The 16,668-nt window shown below is 51.7% G+C and overlaps 1 protein-coding gene across 19 annotated transcripts in view; it reads left to right on the top strand.

Moving 5' to 3' along the window:
- RBFOX3 (RNA binding fox-1 homolog 3) overlaps nucleotides 1–16,668 on the top strand; it is a 357,239-nt gene that overhangs the window by 276,922 nt on the left and 63,649 nt on the right. For 2 of the 19 annotated variants that reach the window (XM_043496591.1, XM_043496579.1), the window contains exon 1: nucleotides 16,194–16,454. The exons of 10 other annotated variants lie outside the window; for them this stretch is intronic. In XM_043496591.1, coding sequence (XP_043352526.1) covers nucleotides 16,353–16,454 — 102 coding nt within the window. In that variant the 5' untranslated portion in view covers nucleotides 16,194–16,352. Of the gene's footprint in view, nucleotides 1–16,141; nucleotides 16,455–16,668 lie in introns of those variants that run through there. 7 more of the 19 variants (XM_043496583.1, XM_043496577.1, XM_043496575.1 and 4 more) reach the window with 7 other exon arrangements.

Raw genomic sequence — 16,668 nt, 5'->3', positions numbered from 1 at the left:
GTGCAGGGCAGCACCTGCGTAACTGAGCAGAACCTGCTCCAGATAATGCTACTCTAGAGACCCTCTCTTAGGAATCTCGCCAGTTATTGCTGAGGCCATCTTCCTGGGGAAGCTTATAGAGACGGTTATGGCAAAAGTAACTGGTACCATCTGGACTGCTCAGAAGTCCTTGTCTCTTTCACTTTGGGTCTGGTGCAGTGACTGTGCTGCTCTTGTTGGTTGATGTTCTGCTGCTAATACTGGGCCATGGCCTGGTGTCCAAACAGCCTCCAAGCCTGTTGAGCAGCCTCCAAGGTTTGTTAATCCCCCGCAGTCCTGTTGGAATGATTCCGTTTGTTCGTCTGAGAGGGAGCAGAAGGGAAGGTTTGACGCAACTGCTCATCTGCACGGTTCTGTTTTGTCAACCCTCCTGTTGAACATGTATGTGAGGTCACTGGGGAAATTGCCAAGTGTTGTCATCTGTCTGTGAAAGATACCCAGCTCTGTGTCTCAGCAGAGCTATATGGAGGGGCATCTTTGTGGGTTTTGTGCCGAGCTGCAGTAGGTGCCTGCTGAGATAAAGCTGTCTGACCCCAGGCTGAATAACATGGAGGTGATGCGAGTGGATTGGGGGAGCATATGACCAGGTGGTTCCTGCCCCTATTTTTGATGGCACTTACTCATCCTTTGTCTAAGCAGTTTGCAGTTGGGGATGCCTCTGGAATCCTGGCTGTGCCTGGAATCACAAGTGGCATCGGTGGCCAGGAATGCCGTTTTCACCTGCTCCGAGATAGATGTTTGTGACCATTTCTCTTTGATCTGGGTCTCACCATGTAATCCAGATTGGCTGAATGCAGTCCCCATGATCTCCTCCAGAGTGGTTTTCTTAGGTCTTCCAGCTGCCCTCCATACTATTGGCTCTGTGTTGTCGTGGTGGGGCTGCTGCAAGGGTTGCTCATGAGTGGCTCCATTCCTTTCTTTCTAAGAGAGCCCAGAGCACTGAGCCACTGGCTCTTCGGCCCCAAAGACTCTTACACGTGGCTCCACAGAGCCCTGTTCTCCAGCTCAAAGTGTGTATGGGGCTACTCGGTTAATTAAATATGGGCTGCCATGTCTTCATATGTAGAGGAACTCCAGCTCACTGCATGTCTCCACCTCTCCTGAGCTGGTTGGGGCAGTGGCACGATTTACCTGGTGTCTAACAGGTTGGGGTCTGGCTGGGGGCTAGCTGGTTCAATCCAGACAGGACAGAGATGCTGCAGGGAAGGTTCCGTCAGGGCTGGAGGCAGGTGAATGTCTGCCATTTGCTGTATGGGAGGCAGCCCAAGGCCTGCTCCTGGTTGCTGAGGTAGTAGCAATGGCCAATGCAGCTTTTTATCATCTGTACTCAGTAAGGAGGTTTCAACCTTTTCTTTCAGCTTCAGAGCCTCACCAAAGATACCAAGGCCTTTCATGAAGACGTGGCATGACGTAATGCTGTGTGCTGAGTTACAGCCATTGTAGAATGGTGCACAGTGTGCCAGATCCCTTCTCCAGAAGAGTTTCCCAACATCGCCCATCTCTGCCCCATAATCTGCACTGGCTACCAGTCCCAGTCCAGGGGAAGTTGAAGGGTTGGCTTGAGGAACAACAGCAGCGAAGGGCAGCAGCAGCACGGGGTCCACTGGAATACATACCAAGAATCACGGGCGGGAGGCGCTAGCCATGGCTTCACTGCGGTTGTTACCAGAACTAGCTCTGAGCTCTTGTACCACTGTATGTCCAGGCATGCTGCAGTCACACCTCCTGATGGCAGTGTAGACATACTCTTAGGAAGTGCCTCTTCCCTTACTTGTTTATGTCATACGTGAGCTATTGGCCCTGGTTTCAATGACTGGGCGGTTCCCAGGGAGGGGTCCCCCGGCCTGGTTAGTGTTTTGGGGAGTGACTCTGATAAAAGAGGTGGTAGGATCACGTCAGTGGGCTGTCGTTCCTGTGCCCAGGCAATTGAGCTCATTTTTATATGTCTGAAAGTAAATAAATAAAACCACAGAATGTCTTTTCCTGATAGCCAAAGTGCTGAGCCTTACCCCGGCTTCTGCAAGGCTGTGCTGGGGTGTAAACTGAATTACCCATCAATGTAACAGTGCCACAGACACAGGGTCTTGACCTAAACCAGTCCGACCAGTTTGTGCCCCTTTTCTCCTGGCAAAATACAGCAGCTAAACCTGCCCGTTTCCATAGGCCAGGCAGCTCTGGGGCTCTCCCCACTGCCTTGCTCTAGCACTCTGAAGGCTGCCTGAGGCTCTGGGGCTCTCCTGAGTGGCTAGTGAAGGGGTGCCCATCTTCACTCTGCACTCTGGCACAGAGTAAGCCTTTAATAGACATTTGTGGTGATTTCCTGTGACTTGTGCTTTCACAGCCCCAGAAAGAAATGAGACCCACAGCCCTTCAATGGGGCAGGCCAGCATGGGGGCTCACTCCATTTGGAAGCACAGTCTGGAGATGGGGGGTTCACCACTCCCAGCCTGCTGCAGGCTTCCAGAATTACAGAGATGGCACTACAGCAGTTGCCGGGAGGAGGTGGAGGAAAGGAGCTCAGGGGAGAGAGGGGACTAGTGTGAATTTAGGGTTTCTCAGGGAAGTAGCTTTTGGTCTGAAGATGCTTTGCCATCTGAAGTCTTTGTGCAGCCCCTTTCCTGCGCTGGGCAGGAGGGTGGCAGGGCCCAGGAGCCCCTTTCTATCAGGGTTTAAATTCTGCACAGGACTGGGGGGGTTCCCAGCATCAGCTCATGTCTCCACTCCAAATGCCTGACACTGATCAAGGCAGGGGGCCACAGCTGGGATGGGAGGTTCCTGAGTGCGGCTGTCCGAGGAGGGGCATAGTGCATTTGGAGAATGTGTTTCTGAAGTGGAAGCTGTGGGCTAGCTGGGTTGGGGTAAAGGAGCCTTGATTTAGGATGAGATTTGGTTCAGCTAGGGGAGCGAACCACATGGATAGAGGGCAGGGCTGCAGTGGGTGTCTGTGAGGCAACTCCATAGGCCCCAGGTAGAGTTTTGCAGAGCCCTGTGCGCAGCCCCAGGGCTGTGGAGTGGGGCTCAGGAAGTAGCACTTTGGCTCTCCTGACTCCTAACTCTAACCACGAATCCGCTCTTTCTCCCTGCTCAGGGATCTCTGTCCTCCCAATAACACCTAGCACAGGCAGCTCTCTGCTGGCTCTGCCAGCGAGTCTGGGGAGAGAGATGGGCCTCAGCTCCTAGGAGGGAGGATTGGTCTCCCCAGGCTGTGCAGAAGAAGGGCCCAGCAAGGGCTCAGCTCCCAAGGGCAATGAGGTAATAGCTTGAGTGTCATCCCCAGCTTGGGCATGGCAGGAGTGTCTCAGTCTCCGCTGTGGGGGGAAGCGTAGGGGTTTGGTTTCCTCTTGCGGCTGGGGTTGTGGTCACTGTTGGCAGCACTGCAGGGAAATTCTGCAGTGGCAGCTACCAGCGGACCACTCAGTAATTGACACCACAACAGGCTGGGATGCCAAAGCAAAACGTCTTCAAATTAGCAGTGATTGCAGGAGAAATAAAGAGTGTGGGGGGTGAACGAAAGGAGGGTTTCTATAAATATTATGATTTTTAAAGTTTGCCCTGGAGTCCTAGAAGCTCTTTAAACACTTATATTCTGTCTGTGCATTTAAAAAGCCTTATAATGAGAATTTAGTGTCGTCTTTTGAAGCACCTCCTGCCTCGTGTTTTCACGTGCCACCTGTCTTCTGTCCTGATTGGCTTTTCTGCCTGGGCTAAGCCATGTAACTGGCATCATCTCACAGATGCAGGATGTGCCAGCCCCCTTTTCACTCTCCTGCTGACTCAGCAGCCTTCCCCCATCCTGGCTTTTTGGCCCCAGGGTGATAATTGAGTCTCATGCGAAAACACTCAGGCCTAAAATTTCCAAAATGGCACCTGATTTTGGGAACCTTCTTTCCTTGGAGCCCAAGTTGAGACCCCAGAGGCCTGTTTTTCAGAGAGGCTGAGCACGCACAGCACTCTAGCAGGGCGGAGTTGTGGAGACTCAGCGTTTCTGAAAATTGGCTGTTAGAGCCAACTTCTCCCTTACCCGGTCCCTCACGTCACCATTCACCCAGTGCAAAGTGTGTGGAGTGGATGGAAAATGCCACCATTCTGATTCAGTGGCGTTTTACCTCCCTTGGTGCTGATGTCAATGAAGTTCACAGGGTGCATGGCCATAGAGGAAGGCCCATGGTGTCTTGCCCAGAGGAATTATCTGCCTTAAAGTCTGAAAAAGAATCAGTCCAAAAACTCCCCAGAAAAACTCAAGTCAGATGTTTATTGCCATGAACTTTTTTCACATGCTTTTCTTTGTGACATTTTTTGTGTTTGTGTAGCTGCTTTCATACAAACTCCCAAATCCTCTTGAGAGTTAAAAGGTGAAGAGCAGCACAGGGAGACAGAGAGAGAGCAGCGATGCCTTCAGCTGAGCTTTGGGATGGTGATGAAGAGCTGCCAGGGGTGAGAGGGACAGGGAAGCTGTTCCAGGTGTCAGGAGCTGCAGACAAGAGAGCTCTGGTGCTGGGTATAGGGAGATTGTGAGGAGATGCAGAGAGGGGGCCACCACTAGACAAGTGACGGGGGGAGGGAAGAGGCATAGAGTGCAGTATAGACAGCTCCACCTCCTAGCCAAGAGCCTGGTCCCTCCCCTGGGAGCCCATCTCCAGGTCAGAAAGAGTGCAGACTCCATGGCCCGTGCACTCTGCTGTGACTGCCAGTTGTGACCGTGGGTTTGCAATGTGGGCACCAAGTGACTCTCGAGGTTTGGCCGCTGCCCAGCAGGGCTGGGTTTGAATAGACAGCCGAGGAGTGACACATTCCATAGTCCAATCCCAACCCCCTGAGCCCTCCATTCTGCCATTTGCTGTCTGACCTCTTCACTGAATGACCTGCATCAGCAGAGAGAACTTGCAGAAGGATCCTAGGGTTTCACTAGAACTAGGTTACCAGATTGTGTCTCTGAGGGAGGTTTTCTGAAGTGCTGATCCCCAGATGGGGGCAGCAGCTCTTTCAGGGGAGCAGAAGACATGCATGGATGACACTGGTGTATGGTGGTGTCCAGTCCACCCCTTTATTAAGCCCCACAAGCTCCAGAGCCCCTTCCCATCTTCTCCCATGGGTGCTTGTCAGGCATAATACTGAAAGCAAGAGGGTGGGGGATGCTGCTGTTCTGGTGTTGCTGAGGCACTTTGGATTTCCTTAAGCTGCCTGGGAAGGACCTGCTGCTGCTTGGGGCAGAAGGGAAGGCACTGTGCATGGCTGAGCTGCTTCGTTATCTGCATGCTTAGCTCTGTGGGGGAATGAGAGTGTGATCTGCTCCAGTGACCAGCGCAGTCACATGCCCTGTTGGGCCACCAGAAAGATGCTCTGAACTTTCTCACTGTCACTTCTGTGGCTTTTGCATTGACATTTCACCGGCGGTGTCTTGGCTTCTCACAGTAGGAAATACTGCAGAGCAGTGGCTCTCAAGCTTTCAGACAACGGTATCCCTTTCAGGAGGCTGAGTTGTCTTGCATACCCCCAAGTTACACCTCACTTAAAAACTACTTGCTTACAAAATCAGACATCAAAATACAAATGTGTCACCGTGCACTATTACTGACAAATTGCTGACTTTCTCATTTTTACCAGATAGTTATAAAATAAATCAATTGGAACATAAACACTGTACTTATATTTCAGTGTATAGTATATAGAGCAGTATAAACAAGTCATTGTCCGTATGAAATTTTAGTATGTACTGACTTCGTTAATACTTTTTATGTAGCCTGTTGTAAAACTAGGCAAATATCTGGATGAGTTGATGTACCCTCAGAAGACCTGTCTGTACCCCCAAGGGTATTCGTACTCCTGGTTGAGAACAACTTCTGCAGAGTCTGAGATTGGAGTCCAGGCAGAGGGGAACCAGAGCGGGAGGTGTCAGAGCCCTGGCTTTGGGAACTGCTCCATGTGACTCTGCAGCTGTTCACCTGTGAAAGGCCCTGTCCTGTGCTGCTCCCCAGGCGCTGGGAGACTGAGTCATTCTCGAGCACCAGTTCTGTCTTGGTTCCACCGCCTGTGTGTTCAATCTCATTAAATCCACAGTGTCAAATTGTCATTTCCTACAAATATTGTGTTGAATGAAGGGGCTTCAGGTAGGATTGTATTGACTGAAGGAGAAAAGCCAGGGATTCTCGCTGGCACCAGGGCAGGGCCATGCCTGCTCTACTTAATTAAAAGTGTAAACTGTGTGTGATCCTGAGTGCCCACTGCCCACTCTGCAGAGGCCAGGAGCCCAGGGCTAGGGCCAAGAGAGTCTCATTGCCTCCTGTTTTTGACCCATGTGATTCACATGCAGCATCTCCTTCACCAGCTCCTGGCTCTTGGGGCCTCAGTGCGGGCGACTGGGGATTCTCATTCTGTGGTGAGAATGTGGCATATATTCCTAGCAGCGATTGGTGGGATGAAGATGGTGAATCTTCAGTAGGTCCTGACCTGTTACAGGGCATGTAGGTTATTTGACACACACACACACCCTTCCCCTGCAGAGTAATTGACTTTGCAGAGACTTGTTCTTCTTCTTTCTCCTGAGCCCTCAGCAGCATGAGTTAGGGGCTGGCTTCCCTCTCAGGGCCCAGGTTCTTTCCTAATTATTGGACACTCCACGCAGGAGAAGCCCAAAATCCCTTCCCCCTTGACACGCTGCATTTGGGAGAATCGCTTCCTTATTACAAAGTGACTAAATTGCTGGGTCTGGATACGGAGTCAGCACCTCTCGTATCTTGGCGGCTGCTAGCTCCTCTGTAGCCCAGCTCAGCAGTCGGGTTTCCAGCTCACATCCTACCAGAGATGTCCCCAACTTGGTCGTCAGGGCAGTCAGGCCAGGGGCCAAAAGGGCTGAGGAGACAGAATTCCCCCTGCAGCCAGTGCTAGCGCTGTGATCCTCCGTAGCACAAACTGCTGAAACTCCCAGCAGGGCTCTCTGGCTGGAGGAGCAGGTGTTGGTGGAAGAGAGGCATTCTCTGGAGTGGGAGGCTTGCTATGAAGGGGGGCAGGGGCTGGTGGTTTTATGGCTGTGGATGCATTAGAAGGAGAGAGCAGTTATCTGTCTGCATATTTGTTGTTTGTGTTGGCAGGTGGGTATCTCAGATTCCATGAGGCTCCTATGTCTGATCTCTGCCTTTGCCTTTGGCTGTTTGGGATCATTGGTTCCCATGCTGGAAGAGCAGCTCCCTATATCATGACTGAAAACTTAATTATCCCAAGGCAAGAGGGTGAAAGCACATGGCTGTTTCCTGTGGGGGTTGCTGCTGTGCATGGCTGGTTTGCGTGACAAGGATCTGGCAGAGAGTGTGGATCCTGTTGCAGTGGGGCAGGGTGTGGATGGCAGCCCAGGTTAACATTTGAGGGGTTTGAACCATATGATGGTTCTTGGGGTACCCAGGACTGGGAGTCATCTTGTCACCCCTCGGCCTCCAATGAGGGGGAGATCTGCTTGTGCTTAGCTGGGTGTCAGCTTCCCTGATGCTACCAACCCGTCAGCTGCCCAAACATCCTCCTCAGGGTTCTGCCATCCCTTACTTTTCCTTGCAGGTTAAAAATAGGGGTGTCCCTGTGCCCCCTTGGAGCATTCCCCAGCCCCATCTCCACTGAACCCTCACAGAAATACCTGGCTTGCTGTCCCCTAGGGAACAGCGTACACACCACCTTGTATGGTTCATGTCAGGATCAGCACTTGGCTTACCACCATAGCACTGAGCTATAGTTATAGCGAGTGGAAGGATGGTCTTGCTCCTGCAGAGACCGGGGCATCATGCACAACAGGGAATGCAGAATCCCACACTTTGCCCCCTATCCAGCAGCTTTGAAAGGCTCAGTGTCTCCAGATACTATGTCGCTTTCATCCCTTCCGTCTCCCCACCATTCAAATATTCCTGTACTCAGGCACTTTACTAGAATGCAGCTCCCTTCCCCCCAAAACCAAAAATTGGCTACTGTGGGTGCAAGAGCCATCTCCTCTGCAGCTCCCGGGATGTGGCCCACATTCTCCCATTTTCCTGTCTTGGTGATTCTCCATCCCTGCTTAAACATTCTCATTGCTTCTGGATTTCTCTGTCAGTCTGCTGCTCCTCTTTGTTATTTGGGGAAGCACTGGGATGAAAGGTGCTATGTAGCACAGAAAGCCTGTTACCACGACAGGCTGTAAGGTCAGTGGTAGTGGACCCATGAGAGCAGGGAAATTCCCTTGCAATAATCCCCTTTTCCTCCAGTGTTTTCAATAGAACAAAAGCCCCTGGAGTAAGCCTGCTGAAATGGAAAGTGCAGCTTGCATCTGCTGGACATACTGCCTAGAACTAAGCACCTCCGGCTCCATTTCTGTCTCACTCAGAAGGCAGACGCTATACCTGTCCCACTGCTGGCAATAAAGCACCCATGCTGTGTTGTTCAAATGCATCCACTGTTGGTTTCCTTTTCACAAAGCTATGTGCATCAGTGGGCTTTCCCGCAGGCTTCAGACCAGAACCAGTTAGGAACTTACAGCTCCTAGCACGCAGGTATTTCTTCTCTTTTCTCCAGCTGAAGCTCTCAGTCTCCTGAGGCTCATTCTCCAGGAGAGGCTTTCAGAGAGCGTGAAACTCAGTGGCGTTGCTGTCAGTGCAGAGCGTGCACTCCTGCCGAAGGGGGGTGCCAGCAAATGGCAAGGTGGGCCCAGAACTGGCTTCACCCAAGCCTCATGGAGCCTGTTCTCACAGGTATTCAGGAGGGACATACTAGATCCTTTCCCCACATTGTGTCTGTAGACATAGTGCTTAGCACGGGGAAACCCTGATAGCACCAGCTGGAGCCTGGCAGTGTAGACAGATGCTATACAAGATTCAGCCCCCCAGGCTTTTCCACTGCTATATAATGCTGCCCTGCCGCATCCCCAGCTATTTCAGCCCCGAGTCCTGCCACACACAGCTCTGCCAAAGTCCCTTTCACCTTGCCCGCAGTCCCCCTGCTTTGCTAGTCCTGGACTCCCCACCCAGTTCTGCCAGCGACCCCGACCAGCACGTCTTGCACTCCCAGGAGGATGGGCATGGGCTCTGCGGCTCACACACGCTCTCTGGGGCTTATCTGGGAGGATGGTGTATTTGCTTCTCTTGGAAGGATCTGATCCCTGGAGTTTAAACTCATCGTAAGATAGGTCTGGCGGCCTGGTCCTGTGTCGCCCTGCACCACTGGGATCTGATTAGACCTTGCACCCACTTGTGCTGCTGTGAATGAGTGTACCGGGGCAAGACAGCAGAGAGACACGCCCAAAAAGGACATTATTTCCCAAAGTGATTATTTGGTGCAGAGCAAGGGAAACCCCTACTGCCAAGGAGGCTTGGGCAGAGCAAAGGGAACTAGGACTGGCTCAGAGTAGAACATCCTGCATTTCTGTGTGGAGCTTATTTGTGTGTGTAATATCTGAGGGGGACTCTGCTGTGCCATCCCCTGTTCTGCCTTCATACTCCCTCCACTTGGGCTGTCCCTATGCTGCAATCGAAGGAGTAATTGCAGCTGAGGCAGGCATATGCGCACTAACTTTAATCTCATTAGGACGGGTAGAGAAAGCAATGAAAATGCAGCGTGCAGACCCTGGGCTGGGCTAGCAACGTGAGTACGTACCCAGGGTCCTGGGTGGGCTTGTACAGCCTCTGCCATTACCTTTTCACTGCTCCTTTGAGCCATAGTAGCTAGACTAACGCTATGGTGGGTCTGCCTACCCAAGCTGCAGTCACACCTCTAACTGCAGTGTAGATGTACCTGTACTGAGAGAGGGTTCCTCATCCCCTGTTCCCTGTGGAACATTAGCTGCACAGCTGTTTCCCAGGGGAGCAGGCTGGTGTCTCAGGCCTACAGTCCCTGAAGCTCTCGTTAGCACACTGAGGTGGGAGAGCAGCAGACTCCAGCCCGAAGGGACCTGAGAAACCTTTCCCCTCACCCCGGCTGAGTAGTATCATTGTTACTGCTGCCCTCGTTCCAGAGCAGCTCAGAGGTGAGTGCAGACCCCTCACCAGCCTTCACTGAATTTCTTTACATCTATGACTATCTACTGCTGCGCTTGTAATTAATGGATGCTGTAACTGTCGGGCCATGGAGTAGGTGAGGCATGTGCTTTGCTGCCTGGAGGCTGCAGGGGCTAAAGTTAATGGGAGCACCCCTGCTCCATCCCGTATCCCTCTTTTGGAGCCTCCTCTTTTGGGTTTTGATTTCTTTTGAGTACTGAGTGCCCATCACTGGGAACACAGTCTTCAGATTATTCCTGCCTCATGTTAGCTCTGCCAATGCTCCTTAGTCCTGACCCTAATTCTGTGCAGGGTCCATATGAAGCTTGGCCCAGACTTCCCAGCCATAACTACTCAGTTTTGTGCCTCTCATGGGTAGAGAATTTCGGCAATTTGTGCCCTTGTTTCGGGGTGTATAAGAATGTCCAATAGAGAGAGCTGAAATCTTTCATTTGCAGCCTAATCACATTTGTTGCTGCGCATTCCAGCTCCACATTCTATCAAAGGTGCATTTCTGGCTCCCAGCACCACAGCAGCCGAGCTCCTTACAAACTTGAATGTATTTGTCCCCCAGCCCCTGTGCAGCAGAGCGGGGCATTTGTCTCTTGTTACAAGGAGGAGGGAGAAAAATTGTTGTTCTTAACCTTTGAGGATAGGACAAGAAGCAATGGGCTTAAATTGCAGCAAGGGTGGTTTAGGTTGGACATTAGGAAAAACTTCCTAACTGTCAGGGTGGTTAAGCACTGGAATAAATTGCCTAGGGAGGTTGTGGAATCTCCATCATTGGGGATTTTTAAGAGCAGGTTGGACAAACACCTGTCAGGGATGGTCTAGATAATACTTAGTCCTGCCTGGAGTGCAGGGACTGGACTAGACGACCCCTCAAGGTCCCTTCCAGTTTTATGATTCTATGATTCTAAGTCTGTGGCAGAGGTCTCCCAAGTCCCAGGCTAGCACCTGAAACACTGACTGGATGTTTGATAAGGGTGGGAGGGCGACTGTTCCCCTGGCAATGGTGAAACTCTCAGTAGCATAAAGGGCACCTCAAAGCCTTTCAGCACCCGGATCAAAAGCCAGCAGAATTCTACTGCCTTTGAGCCAATTGTTGCAGAAAGAAAATTAGTAAATTAACTTTCATGGTGAAAATCCAGCTCCTGAATGTCTAGGCTGCCACAGGTGTGTAATGGGCTAGCAGAACTGCCTTTTAGGAGCCCAAAGGACTACGGTGCTGTCAGCCCATATGTTCCCTCTTCAGCTTGGAAGTGACTCTCCCTTGGGGGCATCAGTTTGCTGAGGCTTGGAATTGGTGAGTGAAGGAATTTTCTTCTTTCCCCAGGAGAAATACATCTTCCTATTGCAGGAAACAAAATTGAGGAACCCTCGGGAGTTTACTTTAAATAAATTAAAAAATAAAATCGTGCTGATTGGAGAGAACGCCAGCCCCATCCTGTACATGTGAGCGCATTGCCGCCCCATCCCCAGAGGGCAGAAAGAAAGATGTGCTTAGAATTGCAACCCTGTGCAACTTCTGCCTTTGATCACATAGCTCACATGTGCCCTTCGCTTTCCTTCTTCGGATATTTATTATGTTTAATTTTCCTGGGACGTGGCTGTAAGTGAGACAGATGGAACAGAATCTGTGCGCCTGGTGAACACATCTTAATTAAACAGATAAATAAGCTTCCCTTCCAGGGAGATTTTCCTTTTTCCGGGGTTTCCGCTGGGGCTGCAGCACATGCTCCATAGAGCTGAGCAGGGTCCCTCTGGGAAGTTCTGGAGACCAGGTTCCATTTGCAATCTGGCCCCAGTGTTCGGAGGCTCCTGCATTCCCAGTGCAAACTTGGAGCTGCTCTAGAGAGCTTACGGCTGAGCTGCTCTAAGCCAACAGGAGAGAGCGCTTCCCTCAGCTTCATGGATCCACCCCCAACGAGTGATGGCCACCATATCGGTGGGAGAAACTCTCCTGCTGACATAGCGCGGCGCACACCAGCGCTCAGGTCGGTGTAATTTACGTCGCTCAGTGGGTGGTTTAGTCACACTGACATAAACTGTAGTGTAGCCTTAGTAAATTGTCACCAACACGCACCCCCATCTCCTGACTAGCCTGGAGTCTGACTAGCCCTGGAGCCAGAGGGGACTCACCCACCTGCATCCCAGGCAGTGTTTGCTTGTGGGTCCCTTCCTGTAATGGCCAAATACAGGCACCAGCTGCAAGAGGCCAAATACAGGCACCAGCTGGGACCTCAGAGCTCCAGCTTCCTGAGTCTTCTGTGGTTTGATATTCTGCATGATTACTGCTCCCATCTCATAACTGAGCTGGGGAAAGGACCTAGCCATGTGTAAATGTAAATGTGAGTGTATGTTACGCTGGTAAAAGTGGTGTGGATTGAGAGCCCTAGAGGCCAGGAGCTCCTAGCCTCAAAATGGAGGACAACAGGACAGGTAAGTTCACCCATGACCAGCCCCATCCCATGCCTTGACCCTGCAGCTCAGAGGGCAGTTCAGTCTCCAGGGCCCACTTTGCCTTCCTGTCTTGCCAGCTGGTGTATGGATGCTTTTTATGACATGGGCTGTTACTTTGGCAGAAGTCCCCTTAGCTTGCTCCCACTGGCCACCAGATGGGAACGTCTTTGAGTCATTGCCATCCTGGATCGTAATCAAGCCAGTGATGCAGAGGGGAAAGGCTCTGCGTCCTTACCCCCAAGCCATCTGGTCTCCTCTGTTTGTTTCCTCACACATTGTATGTAGCATTTTGCAGCTCAGTCTCTCGCCTCCCAGGTGGGAAGCACCAGGCATTGCCCTCCACTGTCCCCCCTCTGGCTGACTGAAGCCCGTGCAAAAGTCACTGGGGCCTTAGAGGCAGGGTGTACAGGCAAGTATGGAATTCAGAGAACTCCCTCTTTACCCACCAAAAGAATTGCCTGCCTGCCTCTGCATATATAAAGCATATCTCACCATAGCATCAAGCCACTGTATCTGGGTTAAGCACCCTGAGTGCCACGCAGCTCTCCAGCCCTGGGGTGCATGGATCCCCAGTGTGAGGCCCAGGTCACTCCTCCTCCCTACCATAGGTTTAATCTTTGGCCATTAGAGCACGTCCCATCGTAATTCACTTCCTGCCAGGCTCTCGGGGACAGAGGTGAGTCTTGCAGCACAACCCAAAGACAATGAGGGAACAGGTCTCCCTCACCCTCTTTGGAAGGATCTTCAAGAGTCCTGGGCCTCCAGCTCCCCCAAGGCTGCATCTGGACTCTGATAAGCACAGGATATATTGTGATCTTAGCTGTTGTGATAGTGCCTGTAGGAGAGGTGTCCCACCAGCACCTGGACTTGGAACTGGGAGTGCAGGGGGAGCCAGTGCATGTGTGGAGCACTGGGGTGATAAGATCTCTGCAGCTGTAAGGGACAGGCTGCTATGGTAGTTTCCTTGTCTGGGTACTGAGGTAGGGGGAGTAGCAGTCATCCAGCCAGGAGATGAGGTTTCCTGCAGCCAGATCCCATGTCAGGAGTGTGGACAGAGGCACCTTTCAGGCGTGCTGCTGTGTGATCCCCTGCAGTTACCAGAGGGCAAGGTAGGGACAGCGTTAGCCATTTTCAGAAGCAGTCTGCCCGTTGGCATTGGACCTGTTTGCTAAGATGCTGTTCAGCATTCCTCTTCTGAAGCTGTCTCAATGGCTTTCACCCCCAGAAGAAATGCAGCCCACTTGTGCTTTGTTTTTCCCTTTGCTCAGTGGCCACAGGCCTGCGCGGTCATTGCTTTTATTGGTGCTGTTTAACAACCTGTCAGCCCCGTGAGACTCAGGTCAGCGGCTTTGGGAGGGCTGTGGAATTGTGCCTTGCCTGCCAGGTATCTGCAACATAAACTGGAACCGCTGCAAATGCCCAGGATGTGGCAGCATGGCAGTCTGTGTGAGGGAGGTATGGAAAATCCCAGCTTCTGAATGGAGCTGTCCATGTGCTGGAGGTGCCAAAGGAGACTTGGAATCAGCAGCTGCTAACAGAAACAAACCTTTGGACATCCTATTCAGCCAAGATGGAGACTGAATCCAACCCAGGACTCAGTTTCCCAAATATATGAGCACAAACCAGTCCAGGCTGCTTTGTAGCTAGCTGGCTGTGACCAAAGCTAAGATCCATGTTGAGCAGGCTCCTGAAACATGGCCACACAACACTGGTGGCACTGAATTGTCATTGGCATGGACAGCTCAGGCAGAGATCCCGCTCTGCACACACGGCAGCTGTGTGTGTACCCCACTCTGAAGCTCTTTGAAAATGGAATTTGTATGGCTGCGTGAGTGCTAGGGCCACATGGCGAGAAATGACAAGCACATCAGTGGTTGGACTTTGAAGGGAAGTAACTGCAGTGAAGCTTGAGGAAAGACAGGATGCAGTTCTGTAGGGCTGGAAGGACCAAAGTAATTTTTGTCACAAAGCCACAAGCATGGTCCCTCCCTACAGTAGCTGTCTCTCTCCCAGACAGACATACAGGCTATCACTGGGGTAGGATAGATGCACACATTAGTAATTCACTAGTGGTGTGCCTCGGACCAACTGTGCACTAGAACAAGATTCAAACTCTGTGTTTTGATCCAGGCTGGGAGCGGGTGGGAACATTGCTGGGGTGAACCTGGAAGTCATGAGTAAGGCTGTGAGTTGCTCCCGGAGATCATGGATTCCATGATTTTACATGACCGTCGTGACTTCAGCCCCGGACAGCGGGGTTTGGGCCGTTAGCCCTGGGCGGCGGGATTGGTTTTCTGTGATTTATTGTTTCTTGCCCACATCCTGCCCATGACTTTTACTAAAAATAGCCATGACAAAATCATATGAGCTTCTGCTGCTGCTGCAGTGACCCCTGCTGGTCGCCTTGGTTCATGAGCTCATTGCACAGCCGAGGAGAGGATGGTGTCTTTGGAGCAGTCTGGGGTGGGTCTTTGTTGAAGGCCAGAACCATCCCCCCTTGAGCAGCAGTGTTTCTTGGAGAGAGCCATGTAACGGGAAAATATGAGAGCTTTTCCTAATGCTTAAGGTAAAGTTCCCTGTCTACATTGCACCGATGCATTGGCCAGTTCCTCAGGGACCCTGCTCTGCAGGAGGCAGCAGATCCTGTGCCAGGGCCCATTACATCAAACTGCTGGGAACTAGCCCTGCCTGGGGAGCTTAGATTTATTTACACTTATTTGGGACAAGCCATCCAGCACTTGAGAGTAATGCGGTCACCACGGACCTTGCCAAACGCAACTCATATTTCAAGGTCGGCTGGCTTCCATCTGTGTGGGTGTGCAACTTGGTGTGTGTGCGTGCATGTCTGCCAGAGTGTGCGGCTGTGTGTGTGCGCGATACCTGGATCTGTGTGCACATGGGAGCAGATGGGTGTGTCTCTCTGGGTGGGGAGATGAGTTTCTATGTGTACCATGTATGTCACCATGTGCATGCGTGCAGATCTGTGCGTGTGTAATCAGCGTGGCACTGTGTTTGCACATGTGCATCTCAGGGGCAAGGGGTGATGCTGTATGCACATCTGGGTGTGTTTCTCTCCCCGGGTTGGTCTGGAGAATCCCGAAGCTCAGGGCTGTGCGGCGTGTTAGTGAGGTTTCTCTTCCGGGGGGTTGGCTGCCCTCAGTTTGGAAGTGCAGGCTTCCCAGCTGCAGCAGCCTTCCCATAGCGTATGTGGCTGGATTACATCACCGAAACTCCTGGTAAGATCTTTCTTTTCTTCAGAGTTGGTATCTGGAAAGGAGGCCAGATCCTTCCCACCCGATTCCCCAGCCAAGCATAAAACCAGCCCAGCAGCATATTTGTCTCAGGGCTGTGAAAGAGGATAAGGGGGAGGTGGGGAGAACAGTCTGCAAATGTGCTGCAGCATCGGAGGAGTTAAGTGCGGGATCAGCTGTTCTCATGTCATTATGGATTCTCTTCATTTTATACAGAGCTCAGTCTGATGTCTGAATGCACAGGGGACTCCCCCTCCTACTCCACCTCCCGCCCCTTTCTGTTTCACTCCCTCACCCTCTCTCTCTCTCTCTCCTTCCTTCCCTTTCAGCCCCCCCCCTCCTTTGCAGACCATTCATTCAGTGCCAGTGTCTAATGGCACCAAAGTAAATAGCCGAGCATTGTTCCTTCATTGTAAGAGCAGAGGGCAAGGCAAGCGTTCCTCAGATGTATCCTCTCAAATAGCACCACAAGGGGGAGGGGAGGGGACAGAGGAGGAGGAAAAGCACTGAGTGGGAGAGAGAGAGAGAGAGAGAAAGGAAAAAAGAGAATAAGCAGAGTGTATAGAAGAAGACGAAACTGACTGCAAGCAGCTCCACGGCTACCTGTCAACACATGCTGTGCTCCATGGCTAACTCGGGCTGCCTCCTTGTCTCCAACTCAGGCATGCTTCCTCACTCTCTCTCCTGCCCTCCAGCCTTCCTCTACCTCCAGCAGGTAAGTGACCCCTTCTTGGTTTTTGCTGTGAAGCTTGCACGTGCTTTCTGGCCAGCACCCACTCAGCTAAAGGTCAGAGCTGAACCTCTTCCTTCCAACCCCTGGTTGGCCATTCCCATCTCATCAACACTGCCTGCTGGCACCGGGGGAACACTGCTTTTGGTTGTGAATGTCATTTTTTTGGTTCTCTAGTTATTCTGTTGGGGTTTCTGCT

This window comes from Dermochelys coriacea, chromosome 14 (assembly GCF_009764565.3).
Source record: "Dermochelys coriacea isolate rDerCor1 chromosome 14, rDerCor1.pri.v4, whole genome shotgun sequence".
In the NCBI taxonomy this organism is placed as follows: Eukaryota; Metazoa; Chordata; order Testudines; family Dermochelyidae; genus Dermochelys; species Dermochelys coriacea.
The sequence above is the reverse complement of the archived record's forward strand: the minus strand, read 5'-3'. Positions and strand labels throughout refer to the sequence as shown.